Raw genomic sequence first — 17,481 nt, 5'->3', positions numbered from 1 at the left:
ACTTTTCAAACTTCCATCCCACAGTGATGCAAATGGCCTGGCGAGAGAGAGACCCCAAGACACGCATCCAGCATGCTCATACAGCACTTGAGAAGAATCCGGAGTCAGTACTGCCACATACATTTTTTTTTTTTTTTTTGTCTGTCTGCTTGATATGAAAGATTCTGTTCTAGGATTGGTAAAGAGAAACTGTGCCTACCTGGCATATGCACGTAATCTTGCTCTAGAATTGTTGTCCTTAGCATTAGCCAAGAAATGTGTGCACCCCACTGAGAAATTATATTATTCTACTGGAAAGCGTTCTAAGCTTCGGGCTTTGCATTGAAACCTTGAGGAATAAACCATAATCACACAAACCACTTGTGCATGTAGCAGCTGGCATTGCTGTAAGTTTGTGCATAAAAAAATTAGAGGCAGCTTCACACTCGTGGTGCGAAGACTGGGCAAACAGCGAAGCTGGTAACCCCACCTAGCTTTATCTCGGTTTGGCCAAGTTTTTGTGAGGTTATGCTTTGAGACTCGGCCACGTTTTGCGCAAGATCACCCCGGAATCATCGACAGCCCAAGGAGCAACGAACACTCGGTCATTAACCCATTTCGGACGAGCTCAGCTCGTCTTTGCTGAACTGTTCTAAAACCGTTTTGGACGAGTGTAGCTGGTCCGCTCGAGGTAATATCTCCTTTTGAGCGTTTTGAATGTGGCACACTCGTTTGTAGGCTAGTTGGTGTGTCACTTCGCAGATGGCAGCACTGGGCAGGTAATTACTGCTTTTTCATCCGCCGCTTTATATTTCTTTGGGAGGAAATTCGTGTTTAAAAAAATGGCGTCCGGTGGGGGCGATCAAGTGTTTCTGGTCAAAGCATTTCGCCATCGTCCAGCTTCTTGGACGATAGTGATTCAGAAACCAAAGTTTACTTCGTTTCTGGAAGCGAAACAATAGCGATGACTTCGAAATTAGCAGTTCATCAGATGAAGAAGACTGCTAAGAAGACACTATTGCGAGTGCACGTCATTGGCGGCGCATCAATGTGAAGAACATCCCCACGAAGGCTCCTCAGTTTCCGTTTTTGGGTGTCCCTGGTAAGGCGTTCGATATAACATTGCCTGATGACTTGATAAAACTTTCCAAACAGCGCTCTTGCTGTGTTTTAATTGTTGATTACCAGAAAGTAACTGGCCTCATTTATCAGGAGCAATAATAAACTTTAATATGCTAATTTTACTTAGTTTGTGCTTGAATATTTTTTTCAACAATGATAACTTGCTTTTTAGAATAAAAATATTCAATATAAACTTTTTCTTAAACTAAGCAGTTTGGGTACAGAAATTGTCAAAATAATAAAACGGTTGAGGGGTATCTGGACGCTTCTGGACATGCAAAAGCTTTTGCTCGATTTCGCGAGCTCGTAACTCCAGATCTTCTGCGAATCGCCAATGTTTCGGCGGCGCGATACTCGGGATTGGACAGAAGTCGTCTCACTCGCTCTTGAGTAGCGGCGCGATGGCTTTCGCGCCGTGCTTCCTCTACTTCGGGAGTGATGCTCGGCGCGGAGACGGCGGGGCTTTTGTGTCGTCGCGGCAGTGACGCAGAGCTATATATCCTGTGCGTCGGCGCAGTGACGTCACAGCTTAGCTCGGCCTCTGCGCAGCCGCAGCAACCACTCTGCACGGCACGGTGTCATCATGGCTCAGCAAAGCTAAGGCAAAGCGATGCGACGCGCGCGGTTACATCACAGCTCACGCAGCTGTGGTGAGGCTCGGTGCGATCGGCACAACTGGGGTCAAGCGTTGCTAGGCGACGCATCGCGATGTCATCGCCATGAGGTTTTGCGGCGTACACTCGATGGACCATCCTCGAGCTTAAACAGCTTCGCTAGTTTACAGGGGTATGTGCCATTGTGCTTGGACCCTTTCTGCACTACCTCCAGGATCGGCGGACATTTCGGGCATACACCACCGGACTCCCTCCAGCTTAAACAGCTTCGCTGTTAAAAACCACTTTTCTTTATCCATGTTCTTGATCCTTGAATGTTTGCTTCAGCATGCACATGTGTTCATAATGGAAATGAGTATATTCATATGCAGGTGTGTGACAGCCTACATCTTGCTGGCTGAAGAAGAGGCTCCAAGTGTGTTAGAGGTATGTGTTGTGCCATATTGTTTGTTGCTGTGGCAGTGGCCATCGGAAGTGCGCAGTTTTTTGGAGAATCATGGATTCCTAGGCTGCCACGTGCAAACCAATGTCACCATAGACATTGTATACAAACTTACTGGAGGGGAATCTTACACAGCAATAGTTAAACCATTGTTAACACTCATTGCATTGCAGATCTAGTTCTTGAGCTCTGTGAGTTTTGTTTGCTTCTATATGACTCCCCATGCAGTTGTAGTATGGTTACGTTTCACTGCTGTCATTATACCATGCAGAATTGTAGGAGGATGCTGAGTTCACCAACTTTTGCATGTCACAGCCTCATAGTAAAAAGTGCAGTGCTGGTGCAGATATTTTAATTTCTCCTGTCGTTCATTTCTTGTTAATGTTAAAGGTCGTAATGCTCTAGTGGTGCTGCTAGTTGGTAGCAAAAGCAGTCATTTAGGCTTTAGAAATGTAATTCACCAGCGAACATGTGTAGCCTGACATCTCTAAAATTATTTTATTTATTTATTTTATTATTTATTTGAAGTACTGCAAGCCAATGATATGGCTCGAGCTGGAGGGGCATCATATAAAATACAAAAGTACAGTATCAAACAACGCAAGTGATGAACACAAGAAATAGTATGTATCGTAAAGAAAATTACAATTTGTGTCATGAAAATTGTTTAACAAATGTGGTCATAAAAAGGGGAAAACTCGATACACATGTAGTAGAAATGCCTAACAAAATAACCAGAAGCATAAAATAAGTAGTGAGGTCAGAAATTCAAAACATAGCGCTGCATTTCATTAACAAAATCACCAGAGGTAAATATGTTGGCTGGCAAAGAATTCCACTCTGCAACTGTGCGTGGGAAGAAACTATATCGAAATGCGTTTGTGCGGGCGAAGATTGGTGCTAAAGAATGTTCATGACTGTGTCGCGTTGTCCTCATACTAAGGCACCTAACAGATTTTGGGAGAGCTAAGTTAATTTTTCCAGAAAGGCAGTTATGAAGGAATGAAAGGCGCTTAACTTTTCTTCGGGCTTCCAACGTCTGTATATTATTGAGTTTCATTAAATCTGAAGGAGAATCTAGGCGTTTGTACTTTGCAGATATAAATGTAACTGCTTTCCTTTGAATTTTTTCAAGTTGCATAATATCTTTTTTATAATACGGATCCCATGCGACGGAAGCATACTCGAGTTTTGACCTTATGCAAGCATTGTAAGCTAGAAGTTTTGTACTAATTGGTACATTTTTAAGTTTTCTTTTGAGGAACCACAGTTTTCTTAGGCCTGCTTCACAGATATCCGATATATGTGCTGACCACGGGAACTTGTTTGTTAACGTAACGCTGAGGTATTTAGAGTTGTCGACTTCTGAAATGGGACTGTTATAATTTTGTAAAAAGGAGCATGATGTGAAGTGCCTAAGGCATATGTTGCAGCATTTTTGATGCCTAAAATGTTTATGCAGTTGTTGTAGCATCACTAGTGATTGAGCATAAGCACAGTTAGATGCTGTGCTTGTGTCGCAGCATGTGGAGGCGCATCACATGGGGGCAACAAGATATGTCCTGTGACCTAGGCAATGCGCTGCTAGATTCATGCCCATGTTGGTGTGCCTGTGCTTCTTTTCTTGCCTGTGCGGGCTACTGTAGTGCACAAATGACTCCCACATTTCTCCATACTGTTTTAGATTAAAGTCTCTCTAGGTTCTATAGAAATTGCACGGGCACCCTCATAAGAAAGCACACTGGCGTCAACACCCGAGTCCAGCATGGCATAATAGGCAGTCTTGTGGGTGCTACAGGGGTGGGACTCTTGCGCCAATTGCGCATTTTTTATACATAGGCAAATTCCTGCACCAAACTACGCCAAACACAGAAAATTGACCAAAATTGCGTCACGCTGCGCCAGAACGGCTTCGGCAGTCGCCGCGAACAGCGAGTGGGGATTCGTTCTTCGAAAAAGAGTGCAGTCATTCACTTCATATTACGCACACCGTGTGACGGCACCTCCCGCAGAGTTTCTCGTAATTTTCGCGCTTTAACACTGAACTTTTCAGCGCTTCCGGCAGGTGGCCAGCGCGCGCGCGGCCACTGCCGGCTGTTGTCATTGCTGTCGGAACGGCTAGGGCTGTGTTTAGAGTGTTATAGAATACGGTGTAGTGGGCCGAGCGGAGCAGCGCTCCCTAGCTGAGGCGCAAAACCACAAAAAGTAGGCTGAGAGTGCTGCGAGCGAACTAGATATTTCGGAGGCACGCCCTGCAGCGGGTGAAGTGGGCGGGTGTCTGCGTCCTCAGGGCCGGTATAACATAGAACTGTTCCAATCAGTTTTTATGCCCATATGGGCGAGGCGTGAGCCATTTTGACCTATCACGAAGGGCTAATGGTGGATTTTAAATAAAACATCTCAGTATTGCCCGAAAGGCGAAGCATCGATTGTGATAGCAAATTAGTAGACAGCTATAAGCAAGTAGTTATGTCTGGTGTATAAACTTGTAAACATGTGTTCACTCACTAAATTAACAAGCATGGTGTCACGCGCGCACAAGCGAACATGAACACATCTCACTTGATTACCGCAGAAACTCGCTGTGAAAACGTTGGAGTGAGCAAGCGCAGCCGCATCAGCGAGCGAATTCACGTTTGTGCTGCCTCACTTCAATGCGAACTAAGCAGCGAAAAACAGTGCACACGAAGCTATCAGCACTCGCACTATGTCCCTGTCGCAGATCGCTTTCAAGATAGGGCCTGCACGGCTGTGCCATATGCAGCAGCCGCCGGAGTAGAACGACCCCTCCCCCCAGTGCCTTGCGCGCGATGGAAGATGGCTCGCTTCATCCCCGCTTTCCTCCCTCTCGCGCGCGAGATTGAGCCGCCATCGTGATTGAGCCGCCATCGTCGGCTCACCCTCGTCGGCTCATCCTCACGCTTTCACTCGCACATACAGCATACAGCGCACGGCAATGATGTTATCGCCCCTGGACTTTGTATGGAACATCACGGCTACGGCGGTGCCGCAGAAACGCGCCTGGAGTGTCCATATGATTGCTATCGCAACAAAACAGATTGGAATAGTTTTGCATTATACCAGCCCAGGGTTGATTGCGGCTCTCTTAGTCTGCGGTGACATATGGTGACACTAATTATGTTACAGCGTCGATTGGACCGCATAATTTAAGAACATTTTCCGCTATCGTCGTGAGCGTAGGCGCGGAAATTTATAGTTTGATCGTTGTGCAACTGATGTTTCCAGCTCTACAGGAAAGCATGCACCGAGCCGCCGCTCAACCCCCTCTTTCATATTCTAGTACGCCATAGCCAACGTTACTAGACTAGCTTCAGTTGCAAAACTCGGCGGCGTTGCGCGGAACCGCCACCCGCCCGTGCCTTCATGGCGCTGCCGTCGCACCCAGCTTCACTTCCCCACTAGCCAGCTACGCGAACTGGCCGGACGACACACGCGGTGCAGCGTTGGTGCATTCTGTGGTTGGTTGTTGACGGCGGATTTCAGGAAGCATGTCATCCGCGAAACTGTAGCCTTCACCGCATTTGTTAAGGATATTAGCAGACGATGCCGACGTTCTGCGTTCCTGACTGCAACAAGCGGCTATCGAACGATGTCGACAGTTCGGTGCACCACTTCTTGTGTGCTCCCAGCAATGCGACACTTTGCTCGGCGTTCAACAGAGCGATATTGCTCGTGCCGACCGGGAACTCTCTGCGAAATCCATGGTGTGTGATTTACACTTTCATGAGCAGGACATCTTAAAGTGTTTGTGCATATTATCAATGGACAGACGGTTCAAGTGCCACGAGACAAGTGGACATTTGCCGAGGGTGCGGTGCCGAAAGTGTTCCCAAACCTTCCCTCGTATCTGTCGAACCAACTGGGGGAAAAAATAAAACGCAAACGAAGAGAGATGTTTGGTGACCTGTTCTGCGCCATCTTGGAGAGCTGTCAGCGAATACGCTGAGTCGTGTTGGGTGCCCCTTGCGCTTTCAGGAACTGAGTGCACGCATCATTAAATTTTTAACAATGGAGCTGTTTAAGCTTTTTGCTTCCCCGCGTAGTGTTTGCAAAAACTCGCCTAGCGATGACGTCACTGCGCATAGCTGCGCCTCGCATTACCTTGCGATAGCCAAACAATATCTAATCTATCAATAATCAAGAAATTCCGGAAAATTCTGGGGATGACTTGGTAGTGATTAGCCTAGCCCAACTAGAGGCTGGGCTAGGCTAATACGTGGCTAATACTTGGCTAGGCTGATACAACGTGGCCAGTACCTTGTGACAGCCAATCAATAGGTAATCGATAATCGATCAATTTTCAATAAATTCCAGAAGAGCATAACCCATAAGGCCAGGACCAGCTAGGTGCCAATCATCTCCGCTGTTTCTTTAGCCTTGCGCGACCTGTGCAAGCTACACTAATTTTTATTTAGTCACGCGCATGCATGCACGCACACCTTGCAGGAACCTTGCATAAAAATGCATTCCTAGGCAAGGTTCCTGGAGCAGCGGCGGGAATCCAGTCTTGAAGTAAAGGCAGCAAGGAAATGTGCCAACCTGTGGTAGGTGGAGTTGGTTTCCACGTAGGCCCAAATCATTTGCCTAGATTATGTCCCTTGTGACAGTTTAAGTATTAGCTATATATAGGGGCATACAGTTGTTTTTTACTTCGTTTTCTTTAATAAAACATTCATTGGTTTACAAGAAAGTTGTACGGTTACTTTAAGTGGCTAACAAATTTGGTCTTGCTAGCGGGCATATAACTGCCCCAGACCAATGTGTTAAGCAAGTAAAAGCAGCGAGGAAACGTGCCAAGCTGCTGTATGGGAAAAGTAAACTGCGTGAAATTTTTCAAGCGGCAGGAAGAAACACACAACACTTAAAAAAGCAGCCTCTGCACTTCGTCGTATGCGTTTCTTCCTATCGTACAGTTTACCCTTCTTTCAGTATGAACCAACTAGCCCGATATATCTTATTGCTGTAGGTGGATACCGCTTTCGCATGGTATCACTAATTTGGACTATAGGGAGAACGCCAGCGAGCGTGAAACACACGCAAGCTGCCCGTCCGTACGAGCTCAAGGCAGCGAGGCATCTGCAGTGGAGCGCGATGGAATGGCGCCGCCATCTGGCGGCTGTCCAAGGAGTGGCGACAGCAGCGGTAAGCGCACGGGCGGAGAATTTTACAACTGAAACTGGTCTAGTAACATTAGCCATAGCTACGAAGTGCGCTTCTACTACGACCTTCTTGTTGGTTTATTCTGTGTTTCGTCGTGGTTTCGAAGTGCGCTGCCGTATTCCATTTGCACCTGTAGTGAAGAGGAATGCCCGGCGCTGCAGCCACATCGCCAGTCATCGGGAAAGCGTGAGCTCGAGATTGCCTGAGCTGCTCTGGTTGAGACACGCTGCGAACGCTGCCTGCTGCTCTCTTGTCCTGTGTTCGCACTAGATTTTGGTGGAGGTGTTGCGGTTTCCCCCAACCTGGAATTACGTCCATCATGCCTGACGACCCCAGCCCGACATCCCCACCGGTTACTCCAGCCATCATATGTGCCGGTGCCCAGCGTCTGTGGGATCCTGACATCTTCAGCAGCACCGATGAGAAAGACGTTGAAGATTGGCTGAAATCGTATGAACGTGCCAGCAGCACTAACAAATGGGACGACACCCTCAAGCTCAACAACGCGATGTTTTATCTCTCGGGCGTCGCCAAGCTGTGGTTTAGAAACCATGAAGCCGATCTCCGCACGTGGGCTCGCTTCAAAACCAGCATTGCAGATGTTTTCGGCTGCCATGGCGTGCGCAAGCTTCACGCTGAACAACGCCTACGCAGCTGATCCCAGCAAACTGGTGAAACGTTCACCAGCTACATAGAGGACATCGTCGACCTCCGTCGGCGTGTCAACCCGACGATGGCGGAGGTGGACAAGGTACGTCACATCATGAAAAGCATTTCCGATGATGCCTTTCATATGCTGCTGTCAAAAAGCCCTGAAATTGTTTCTCAGGTCATTGAGCTTTGCCAAAGTTTTGACGAGCTCTGCAGGCAGTGTCTTCTCACACGGCGCCCACCTGTGTCCGATGAAAGCCTCGCGAGCGTAGCCGTGGCTCCTGACACGGACTCCCTGCTTTGCCAGATAAAAGAGTTCGTCTGTGCTGAGGTCGCTCGTCAGATTTCGCTGCTGTCTTCAGCCACGTCACCACCCTCGCCTTTACCGGCCAACCTTCCCCAGGTCATCCAAGAGCAAGTTTGCGCAGCTCTCCCTTCTGCCCGCGAGACTCCGCCGGTGCCGACTCTCATTGCTTTTCCCGAGGTGACTGCACCTCTCAGCTATGCCGAGGCTTTTGCACGGCCGCCACCTCAGACCTTTGCGCCATTCCCATCAGCCGTGCCACTGCGTCCAGCTCCCCACTTCGTTCAGCCGCGGTACCCACAAAGCAGTGGACAATGGCGCACTTCTGACAACCGCCCAATATGTTTTGCGTGTGGTGTACCTGGCCACATTGCACGATTTTGCTGTCGCCGCCCAACATCCTACCGCCATAGCTTCGACACAGAACCCTGGCCAGATGTCTTCTTACTCGGACCACCACCCTCTTGTTGACCACCGTTCGCCACCACCCCGACGTTGCTCGCTTTCGCCGATACGTCGTCGTCCTTCTACGCCAGACCGGGAAAACTAATCGCCGCAGTTCCAGAGGCGAGAACTACGTCACCCACGAACAGACCAAGGCCTCTCCCTTCTCCGACTAATGTTATTGGTGTATATGTGGATGGCATCGCTGCACTTGCCCTCGTTGACACTGGTGCCACAGTTTCAGTTATTAGTGCCAGGCTTTGCCGTTTGCTCAGGAAAGTTAAGATGCCACTGTCAAACGTATCCCTTCGTGCTGTCAGCGCAGACCGCATCACGCCTGCAGCTGCGTGTACTGCACGTGTTGTGATCAACAGCCTCCTCTACATCGTCGAGTTTTTGGTGCTGTGTGCTTGTTCCCACGATCTTATTTTGGGCTGGGACTTCCTTTCCGCTAATAAGGCCGTCATCGACTGTTCTCGTGCTGAAGTTGAATTTCAAACCCTGTGAGACGCCCCGCTCCTTGACGCTCGTGAACCTGAAGATAAAGTTTTTGTTGCCGAAGGCAGTTACAATTCCACCACCCTCTTTTGCCCTTGCTACAGTGTCATGCAACATTGTTGCTGATGCCAGAGCACTTTTTACGCCATCCGCCATTTTCGCTCGTCGCAAATGTTCCCCGCTGCCTTTCGCTGTTTTGGACGTTCATGCCGGCGTCAGCAGACTGCTCGTCTCCAACCGATTGTCCTGTCCTCTCACTTTGCTTCGTGGGGAGTGCGTTGGCCGCGTCCAGTGTGTCGACCCTGCTACCATCATTGGCATGCCAACTGATTCCATCGCCACTCATGAGGTCGCCGGAGTGACCTGTAACCCCGCGCAGGAGCCGACTTCGCCCGATGTTCTACATAGTTCCATAACTGACACGTTGACTGTTTCCCAACGCACCCGGCTTCTACGCCTTCTCGACAAGTTCCTTTCGTCTTTCGACTGCCAGCATGTTCCCTTGGGCCACACATCAACTGTTTGGCATCGCATCGACACGGGTAACAGTGCGCCACTGCGACAAAGACCATATCGTGTATCCGCAACAGAGCGCCGTGTCATCGACAACCATATAGCTGACATGTTGAAGCACGGCATCATTCAGCCTTCGGATAGCCCCCGGGCGTCTCCCGTTGTTCTTGTTAAGAAGAAGGACGGATCGATTCGATTCTGTGTCGATTACCGTCGTCTTAACAAAATAACTCGTAAAGATGTTTACCCTCTTCCGAGAATTGACGACGCCCTTGACTGTCTCCAAGGCGCAGAGTTCTTCTCTTCTATCGACTTACGTAGCAGCTATTAGCAAGTCCCCATGGCACCCGAAGACCAACCTAAAACGGCCTTTGTAACACCAGATGGCCTATATGAATTTCGTGTCATGCCTTTCGGGCTTTGCAACGCCCCAGCAACATTTGAGCGTATGATGGACAACCTTTTGCATGGTCGCAAGTGAAAAACGTGTCTGTGCTACTTAGATGATGTGGTTATTTTTTCGGCCGATTTTCCCACCCATCTCTGTAGACTGGAGGAAGTGTTACAGTGATTAACTGCCGCCGGTCTTCACCTCAACCTGAAGAAATGCCACTTTGGCACAAGTCAGCTCACCATCCTTGGCCATGTCGTATCTAAACATGGTATTCTTCCTGATGCCCGTGCAGTTGCTGATTTTCCCAAACCTTCCTCCGTAAGAGAACTTCGCAGCTTCCTTGGCCTTTGTTCTTACTTTCGCCGCTTCATTCGAAATTTTGCGTCCATCACCGCTCCCTTGAATCAGCTTTTATGGAGCGACTTGAACAATTACGCCTGGTCCCCTGCTTGTGACGATGCCTTCCAAGAGTTGCGTCGTCTATTAACATCGCCACCTATACTGCGTCACTGGGCACTATGTTTGGCCATAATCTGGGCACTTGGTAAATTTCGACCCTACCTCATGGCACCCCCTTTGATGTAATTACAGACCACCATGCACTTTGTTGGCTGTCCACGTTGAAGGACCCCTCAGGTCGATTAGCTCTCTGGGCTTTGCGGTTGCAAGATTTCGACGTGCGCATTGTCTACAGGTCTGGCCGCCACCACATCGACGCCGACGCGCTTTCCCATTCACCCGTGTCAACCGAAAGCGATGCCTGCCTCTCTGCCATTGACCAAGTACTTTCGTTCCCAGCAGGCTGCGACATGGCTTCGGAGCAACAAAAGGATGCCTGGATTAGTGCCCTTATTCGCTTCCTTTCAAACCCATCGACTGTTCCTCCACCTCTCGAGCTTTGCGCCGTCAAGCTTCTCACTTCGAAATGCGGGATGGACTTGTCTATCGCCGGAATTACATCTGCCGCAAGTGGTTCCTAGTCATACCTCGACATCTTCATGGTGAAATATGTTCTGCCTTCCACACTGACCAGCAGTGTGCACAGTGGGTGTCTTCAAGACATACACCTGGCTTCGCTCCAGGTTTTATTGGCGGGGCACGTACACCTTTGTGTGCAAGTACATTCGGTCGTGCCCTCAGTGCCAACGCCGCAAGGTTCCTGCTCAGCATGTCTCTGGTCCACTCCAGCCAATCCCGTGTCCTGCCAGGCCCTTTGATCACAGTTGGATTGACCTGTATGGACACCTTCCCTTCCAAGCATGGCTTCCGGAAACCGCTGGATAGTCGTCGCCATCGACCACTTGATACGATATGCAGAAACAGCCGCTCTGCCTGCTGCCACAGCCCGTGATATAGCATCCTTCCTACTGAAAAACATTATTCTCCGTCACGCCGCACCTCGCGAACTTTTGAGCGATAGAGGACGTGTGTTCCTCTCCGAAGTTGTAAACGCGCTCCTTGAATGTCGCATCGTTCATCGCACCACCACTGCCTACCATCCTCAAACTAATGGTCTGACGGAAAGATTTACCCGCACCCTTGGCGACATGCTCTCCAAGTACGTCGCCTCTGATCATACTGATTGGGACCTGATTCTGCCATTCATCACGTTCGCCTACAACAATGCACCACAGGCGACCACAAACTTCTCCCCATTCTTCCTCTTGTATGGCCGCGAACCTTGGACTACCCTCGACACCATTCTTCCGTACAGACCCGACTCATCCGAAGTACACCCATCTCTGAAGCTGCCCGCCGCGCAGAGGAATGTCGTCAGCTCGCCCGTTCCTTTACAGCCGTCGACCAATGGCAACAAAAATCTCGACGTGACGATGATCACCTGCATTGTCACTTACTTCCGGACTCCCTTGTGTGGCTTTGGGTTCCTGCCGTTCCTGCTGGCCTCTCATCCAAGCTTGTATCCAAATATCAAGGACCCTACCGTGTTGTAGCGCAGACATCGCCTGTGAACTATATTGTCGAGCCTGTCACGCCAGCTATGGACCAACACTGTCGTGGTCATGAAACTGTCCACGTACAACGCCTTAAGCCGTATTATGACCCAATGATTCCATGTTCCCTATGAGTTGCCAGGATGGCTCCTTTTCCAGTGGGGGGCAATTGTAGTGAAGAGGAATGCCCGGTGCTGCAGCCGCATCGCCAGTCATCCGGAAAACGCGAGCTCGAGATTGCTGTAGCTGCTCTGGTTGAGACACGCTGCGAACGCTGCCTGCTGCTTTCTTGTCCTGTGTTCGCATTAGACACCAAAATTCAGATTGGCCTGCTCCAAACTGCTTCAAATTGACATTTTATCTGCTACAAATCGCTCCAAAATTAAATTTAGTCTGCTCCAAGCTGCTCCAAGATGCTATTTTGTCTGCTCCAAACTGCTCCAACACACATTTTGACCTACTCCAGAAATTGCGCCAAAATGACTTTGGACAGTCCCACCCCTAGTGCTAAATATTCCTTACAATTACATAGGCAGAAAAGCGGCCTGTGTTGATGTGTGGGAATGCCGGAGAGTGAAGGCTTCAGATTGACATCTTCTTTGAGAGCTCAAGACAAGTCTCATGAACAGCATTTTGTGTGTCACAATGGTTGACTTTCTACCATAACTGAGTGTAAAGTTGCTGCTTTTTTCTGTATTATTATGAAGAATGTCTCTTGTCAAAGAAATAAGCACTTGTGCTGGGGTATACAGTTATATCAAGTGCGAAACAGCACCTGCTGGTTGAAGAAGCCAGAAGAAAGAAAAAAATTCTGCAATCGCCATCTTTCGGTGTCCATCGTATGTTTCTGTTTTCGTCACTTACTTGTTGCACTATATGTGAGTAAACATTAATGAAAGATGTATTATGGGAGAACCAAGACTTCACTAGAAAGAAAGCTTTATTTTTGCAGCTACGCTTTTTCAGCCCAATCACATTCGATAAAGGCCAAACCACCCATACTCTGACATTCCCATAATGTCTGTTAGACAGTTGAAGCCGATTTGCTTCTCAGTAATCTTGTAGGAAACTCTTATGGGTGCTGATGTGCATTCGTGTTTGGTTGTTGTGCAGAACATGTCATACACAAATGCACATGTGTTTTGCTTAATACTTCTGTGCCTGTGCAAGGAGATTAGTGGCAGCTTTATGCAATTAACCCTTTATGGACAAGTATTGCATAGCAACCAAAACAATATTTTCTTGTCGAGTCACAGTCAGAGTCAAAGCACAGTCAAAGGTGAAAGACCGATTCCATTTACTTTTTTTTTTTTTTTTTTTACGCTCGGGGCCTTTTGGCATTAACAGAGGGGTTTAAGGATGCAAGATCTTCGGTTGTAGTCGTATTACACAGGTAATGCAGGAGAAATGTAATGTACATTTATGTTTCACATGTAATGAGAAATGGCGGTACAAGTTCCACATAAAGCCTTAAGTGGCTTGGAGTGAAGCTGGTTTCTTATGTTCTGCCTAGTGTTGCCCACCTATTGCTGAAAAATGTTTCCCAAAAAATATTTCTTTTTCTTTACATTGGATCTTGGTGTATTTTGCACAGTCCAATGGAAAATATCCTTCAGGTGTTTTTATGTCTTCCTTGTATGACATTGTGTCCAAATAAAGCCCCTTGATTTTAGTGAGTACTGTACTCTACTACTTCCAGCTTGCCTTCCCAGTTCTCGGATTTCACTCTCGCACAGATGGATGCCGATATAACTTTCAGTGGATGTCAACCGACCCTTCTATTTGGAACACCGCAGAACACCCGTAACATACATTGGAATAATTTGAGTCATTTTCTAATTCACATACCAATAATTTGAGAGCAACTTTTTAATACACCCATTAAAACGATATTTTTTTATTTGCAAGCTTTATTTGTCGTGATGTTATCCTCTGCCACTGTTTTAAATTTGTGGGCACCGAAGTTCTCCAGATGGTGGTGCCTCTACGAATGTGCACTACTAAAGAGAGAAGAAAAGGAGTTCATACTTTTACTGTTTGCAATTGCCAGATCATTCAGAAAAAAAAAAAAAATTCTTCTGCTCTCATATATTAAGTTGGTTGCAGCACTTCTCGGCAGAGAGTCAACCTTGCTAAATTGAGGAACAGAATGTAATCAGATAAATGCAGCTTCCAACAGTGTGTCAGCAGCATTGTGAGGGATTTAGAAAATTTTATTGCATTAAATATGCATGCAGTTTATTGTGCACAGTGAACGACAGACATGAAAGGTTACTGTACTGGTTAGCAAAGGCAACGAACCAGTTTGAGTAAACATTTTTATTTATGCAGGAAAAGTAAATTTTCATACACACATTGCATCAAAAAATAGCATCTTTATTGATTGCTACTATGCTAATAGAGAACTGTGACTGTTGTACGGTAAGCAGTTATAAATAGCACACAAAGTCAATGGCAATATTTAAGTAAGCATTGAAAAATAAAGAAGGTTGAGGTGGGGGGGGGGGGGGGGGGGTGGATGTGCCCAGTACACCAGATTCAGAAAAATGTTAATTAAACTTTGCCTGGAAGTATTCAAAAAGGCACAATATACTAGGCCTTGCAATAAATAGCATGTTTTATTGGAGTGAAGCATTTTCTTTCAATATTTTGCAGCCACAGTTTATGATGAGCAATGGCACAATTTCCTTGGGGAATTGAAAATAATGCAAATTGTTTTTTGGGATATTTGCTGCGTTGAAATACACAGCTGTAAGGCATTCTGCTGGCGAACAAACGTAGGAAAATGAATGTGCGTCCTGCCTGTGCGACCAGCACTTTGCAGGGAAATGGCATCCAAAAATAAGTAAACTGGCAAAGCAAGTTTCACGATGCCTACGTGAGATGCAGGTCAGCTGACAAAGCAGGTTGTATCCAGCACTGTGGCCGCTGAGCACGCAGGAAGTGTCGGGAGAGGAGAAAATGAGGAGGGTTAAGAGGAGGCTGGTGGCTGATATTGCTACTTTTCAGAGCCAAAGGGCTTTTCAAAAGGTTTCAGTGAACCACTTGGCATTCAACACCCACCCTGTCTATTCCATGTTTACCCATCAGGCTGACAGACTATTTCGGCAAGCGCTCAAGTATGCTGAGGCGAACCATCGCAAAAGCCAGCCATTGCAGCACCAGGGAACCCTTCATGAAGCCATTCACAGTGAGCAACATTATGCATTCATGCTGAATTGTGTGCTAAATGCATGATTGCCATTTTCACGCAAATGTGTTGCAATTCCCATCCAGCATCCTACTGTGGTTCAAAACTTGTAGAAAACAACGAATTTGCTCACTATATACCTGCTCATTTTACTGAAATTTTTGAGAATGTTTAACCGAGGGCATATACAATCAAAGCTTGTTATAATGAAACGGGTTACAATGAATTAATTGATATGTAGCAATGTAATCGTAATCACCATTGAAATTTTCATAGAAACCCAATCATCTGATGATTTCGCGCCAATTATGCCGAAATCTGCCAGTGCACAACGTTGCTCCTTGTAAATTGTCTGATGCAGTAGTTCAGAACTTTACTCAAAACTCTGGCAACATTCCTAACTAAGTCGGCAGCCATGTACGTACTCCGCTGCTGCAGCCACCTCCTGCACTCTGTGCACTTAGTCACTCTGTGTCTTGGTCAAAGGTCATCTACTATGCCGTAATGAAATTTGAACAACAGTACGTGGAGGAAAGTGTTTTTGTATCTGCTAACCACGGCCGCAGTAAACTCCTGCACATGGGCATTCAAGGACATACTGACCTATAATTATCCATATGATGATCCATTTCATTGTCCATTATTCTTGCCCTGGTCATCGACTCAGACAAAGCTGTGCTGCTGTTATCACTGTGATCTAGAATTCTGCTCGACAAATAATGAGATGAGAAGACGAAATGGATCGTCACAAAATACGACCTCTGCTCATGTTCTCGGCCATCGCTCAACTTATGAGCTTTTTTGTAAACTAACCAGCACAGCAATGCAAGCCTTATTTTGTGAAACACCCTTCACTGGACACCAGCATGAAAACATGCTTTTCTGTTAAGAAGTTTCTGTTCATATACGGTATGGGTTTTGTACAAAATCGGAGGCTTGCAGTGCTTCCCCAGCACACTCGCAAAGCGCTGTAAGACCTGTTAGGCTGCCACTTGTAGGCGCACTACAACAGAAAAGCTGGATTAGCATTGACCGCTGCCTTAGAGGATGCAGTCATCTCACTCGCAAAGACACGGTTGTTCAGTGGTGTTTCTTTTACATCAGCTCACCCTGTGATTACCAACAGCTTCCTTCCCTCTCTGCAAGCAGTGTCAACCATGAAGGCTGACAGCCATTATAATGAAGTAATGGATTTAACAGAGTAAATTCGACTCATCCCTTCAACTTCATTACAGTGAGGTTTCACTATATATATGTGGAATGCAAGAACACCTGTTAGATGACTGTCTAACCATATTGGATGAAATTTTCTGGTGTGAGATGCAGAAATGAGTTAAAATTCATATAAAAGCAAAGGCCATGTTCTAGTGACTGTAGAGCACAATTTATTTATTTGGAACTTCCAAGTTTTTACAAAGTAAACAGAAATCAGAAAATGTAAAAATAATTGAATAAAATTTACAACTTTTTCTCGCATGCACGCACACAGACTGAAGACACAACATTTTTGGAAGCTGCACCTGATGACTATTTACTACAAACAAAATCTACATGCTGATTTACGATTTATGTGCAACTATTACTTTTGTTACATTAGTTTTGCAAAAAAGCACTGGTCAAAACACATAGCATCTTCTAATGAATTTTTCCGTATTATATGTTCAAACAGATTTAGTTTACAGAATTCAGATATCTGTTTTAGATACAAAGTTGCAGTATGCTAAATTTCCAACTCGCATTTGTTTTCCAGTGTCTGTGTACTAGTTCCGTAAAACTGTATGAAGGCCCCGAAAAAAACTGTTACAATTACTAGAATTTACCTTTTGCTTCCAAATGCAAGATTTTACTAACCTCAGTAAAGTGGTTGACTAATGAGACGTTTTTACATTTTTATCTAGTGGATTTGAAAAGGGAGCTCCCAAGCTAGGCCTTCCTCATCATTTGAGCTTCTGCGCTATAGATTCTAAAAAAGTATATTCAAATAAAAGAAACACGCAATGAAAAGTGAGAATTGTCACTGCTGGCTTCTTCCAGGTAGCATCATTATATAGTTATTGTCTGTTGTGAACAGGGCTGATAAATGTTGCAGTGTGACAAGAAAATGAGCCTCACAATGAGCCACCAACATAGAACGCTGTAACATCATCTCTCAGTAGTGCCGCCTTTCATGCTTGTATGAGAGGAGTACAAGACTTAT

General features: G+C 46.5%; 1 protein-coding gene across 2 annotated transcripts in view; it reads left to right on the top strand.

The window, feature by feature from the left end:
• LOC119460539 (suppressor of tumorigenicity 7 protein homolog) overlaps positions 1 to 17,481 on the top strand; it is a 56,080-nt gene that overhangs the window by 23,691 nt on the left and 14,908 nt on the right. For both annotated transcript variants that reach the window (XM_037721466.2, XM_037721464.1), the window contains 3 exons: positions 25 to 103; positions 2,087 to 2,141; positions 15,185 to 15,284. In XM_037721466.2, the coding sequence (XP_037577394.1) occupies positions 25 to 103; positions 2,087 to 2,141; positions 15,185 to 15,284 (234 nt within the window). The remainder of the gene's footprint in view (positions 1 to 24; positions 104 to 2,086; positions 2,142 to 15,184; positions 15,285 to 17,481) is intronic.

This window comes from Dermacentor silvarum, chromosome 8 (assembly GCF_013339745.2).
Source record: "Dermacentor silvarum isolate Dsil-2018 chromosome 8, BIME_Dsil_1.4, whole genome shotgun sequence".
NCBI lineage: Eukaryota > Metazoa > Arthropoda > Arachnida > Ixodida > Ixodidae > Dermacentor > Dermacentor silvarum.
This window is presented reverse-complemented; position numbering and strand designations above follow the sequence as displayed.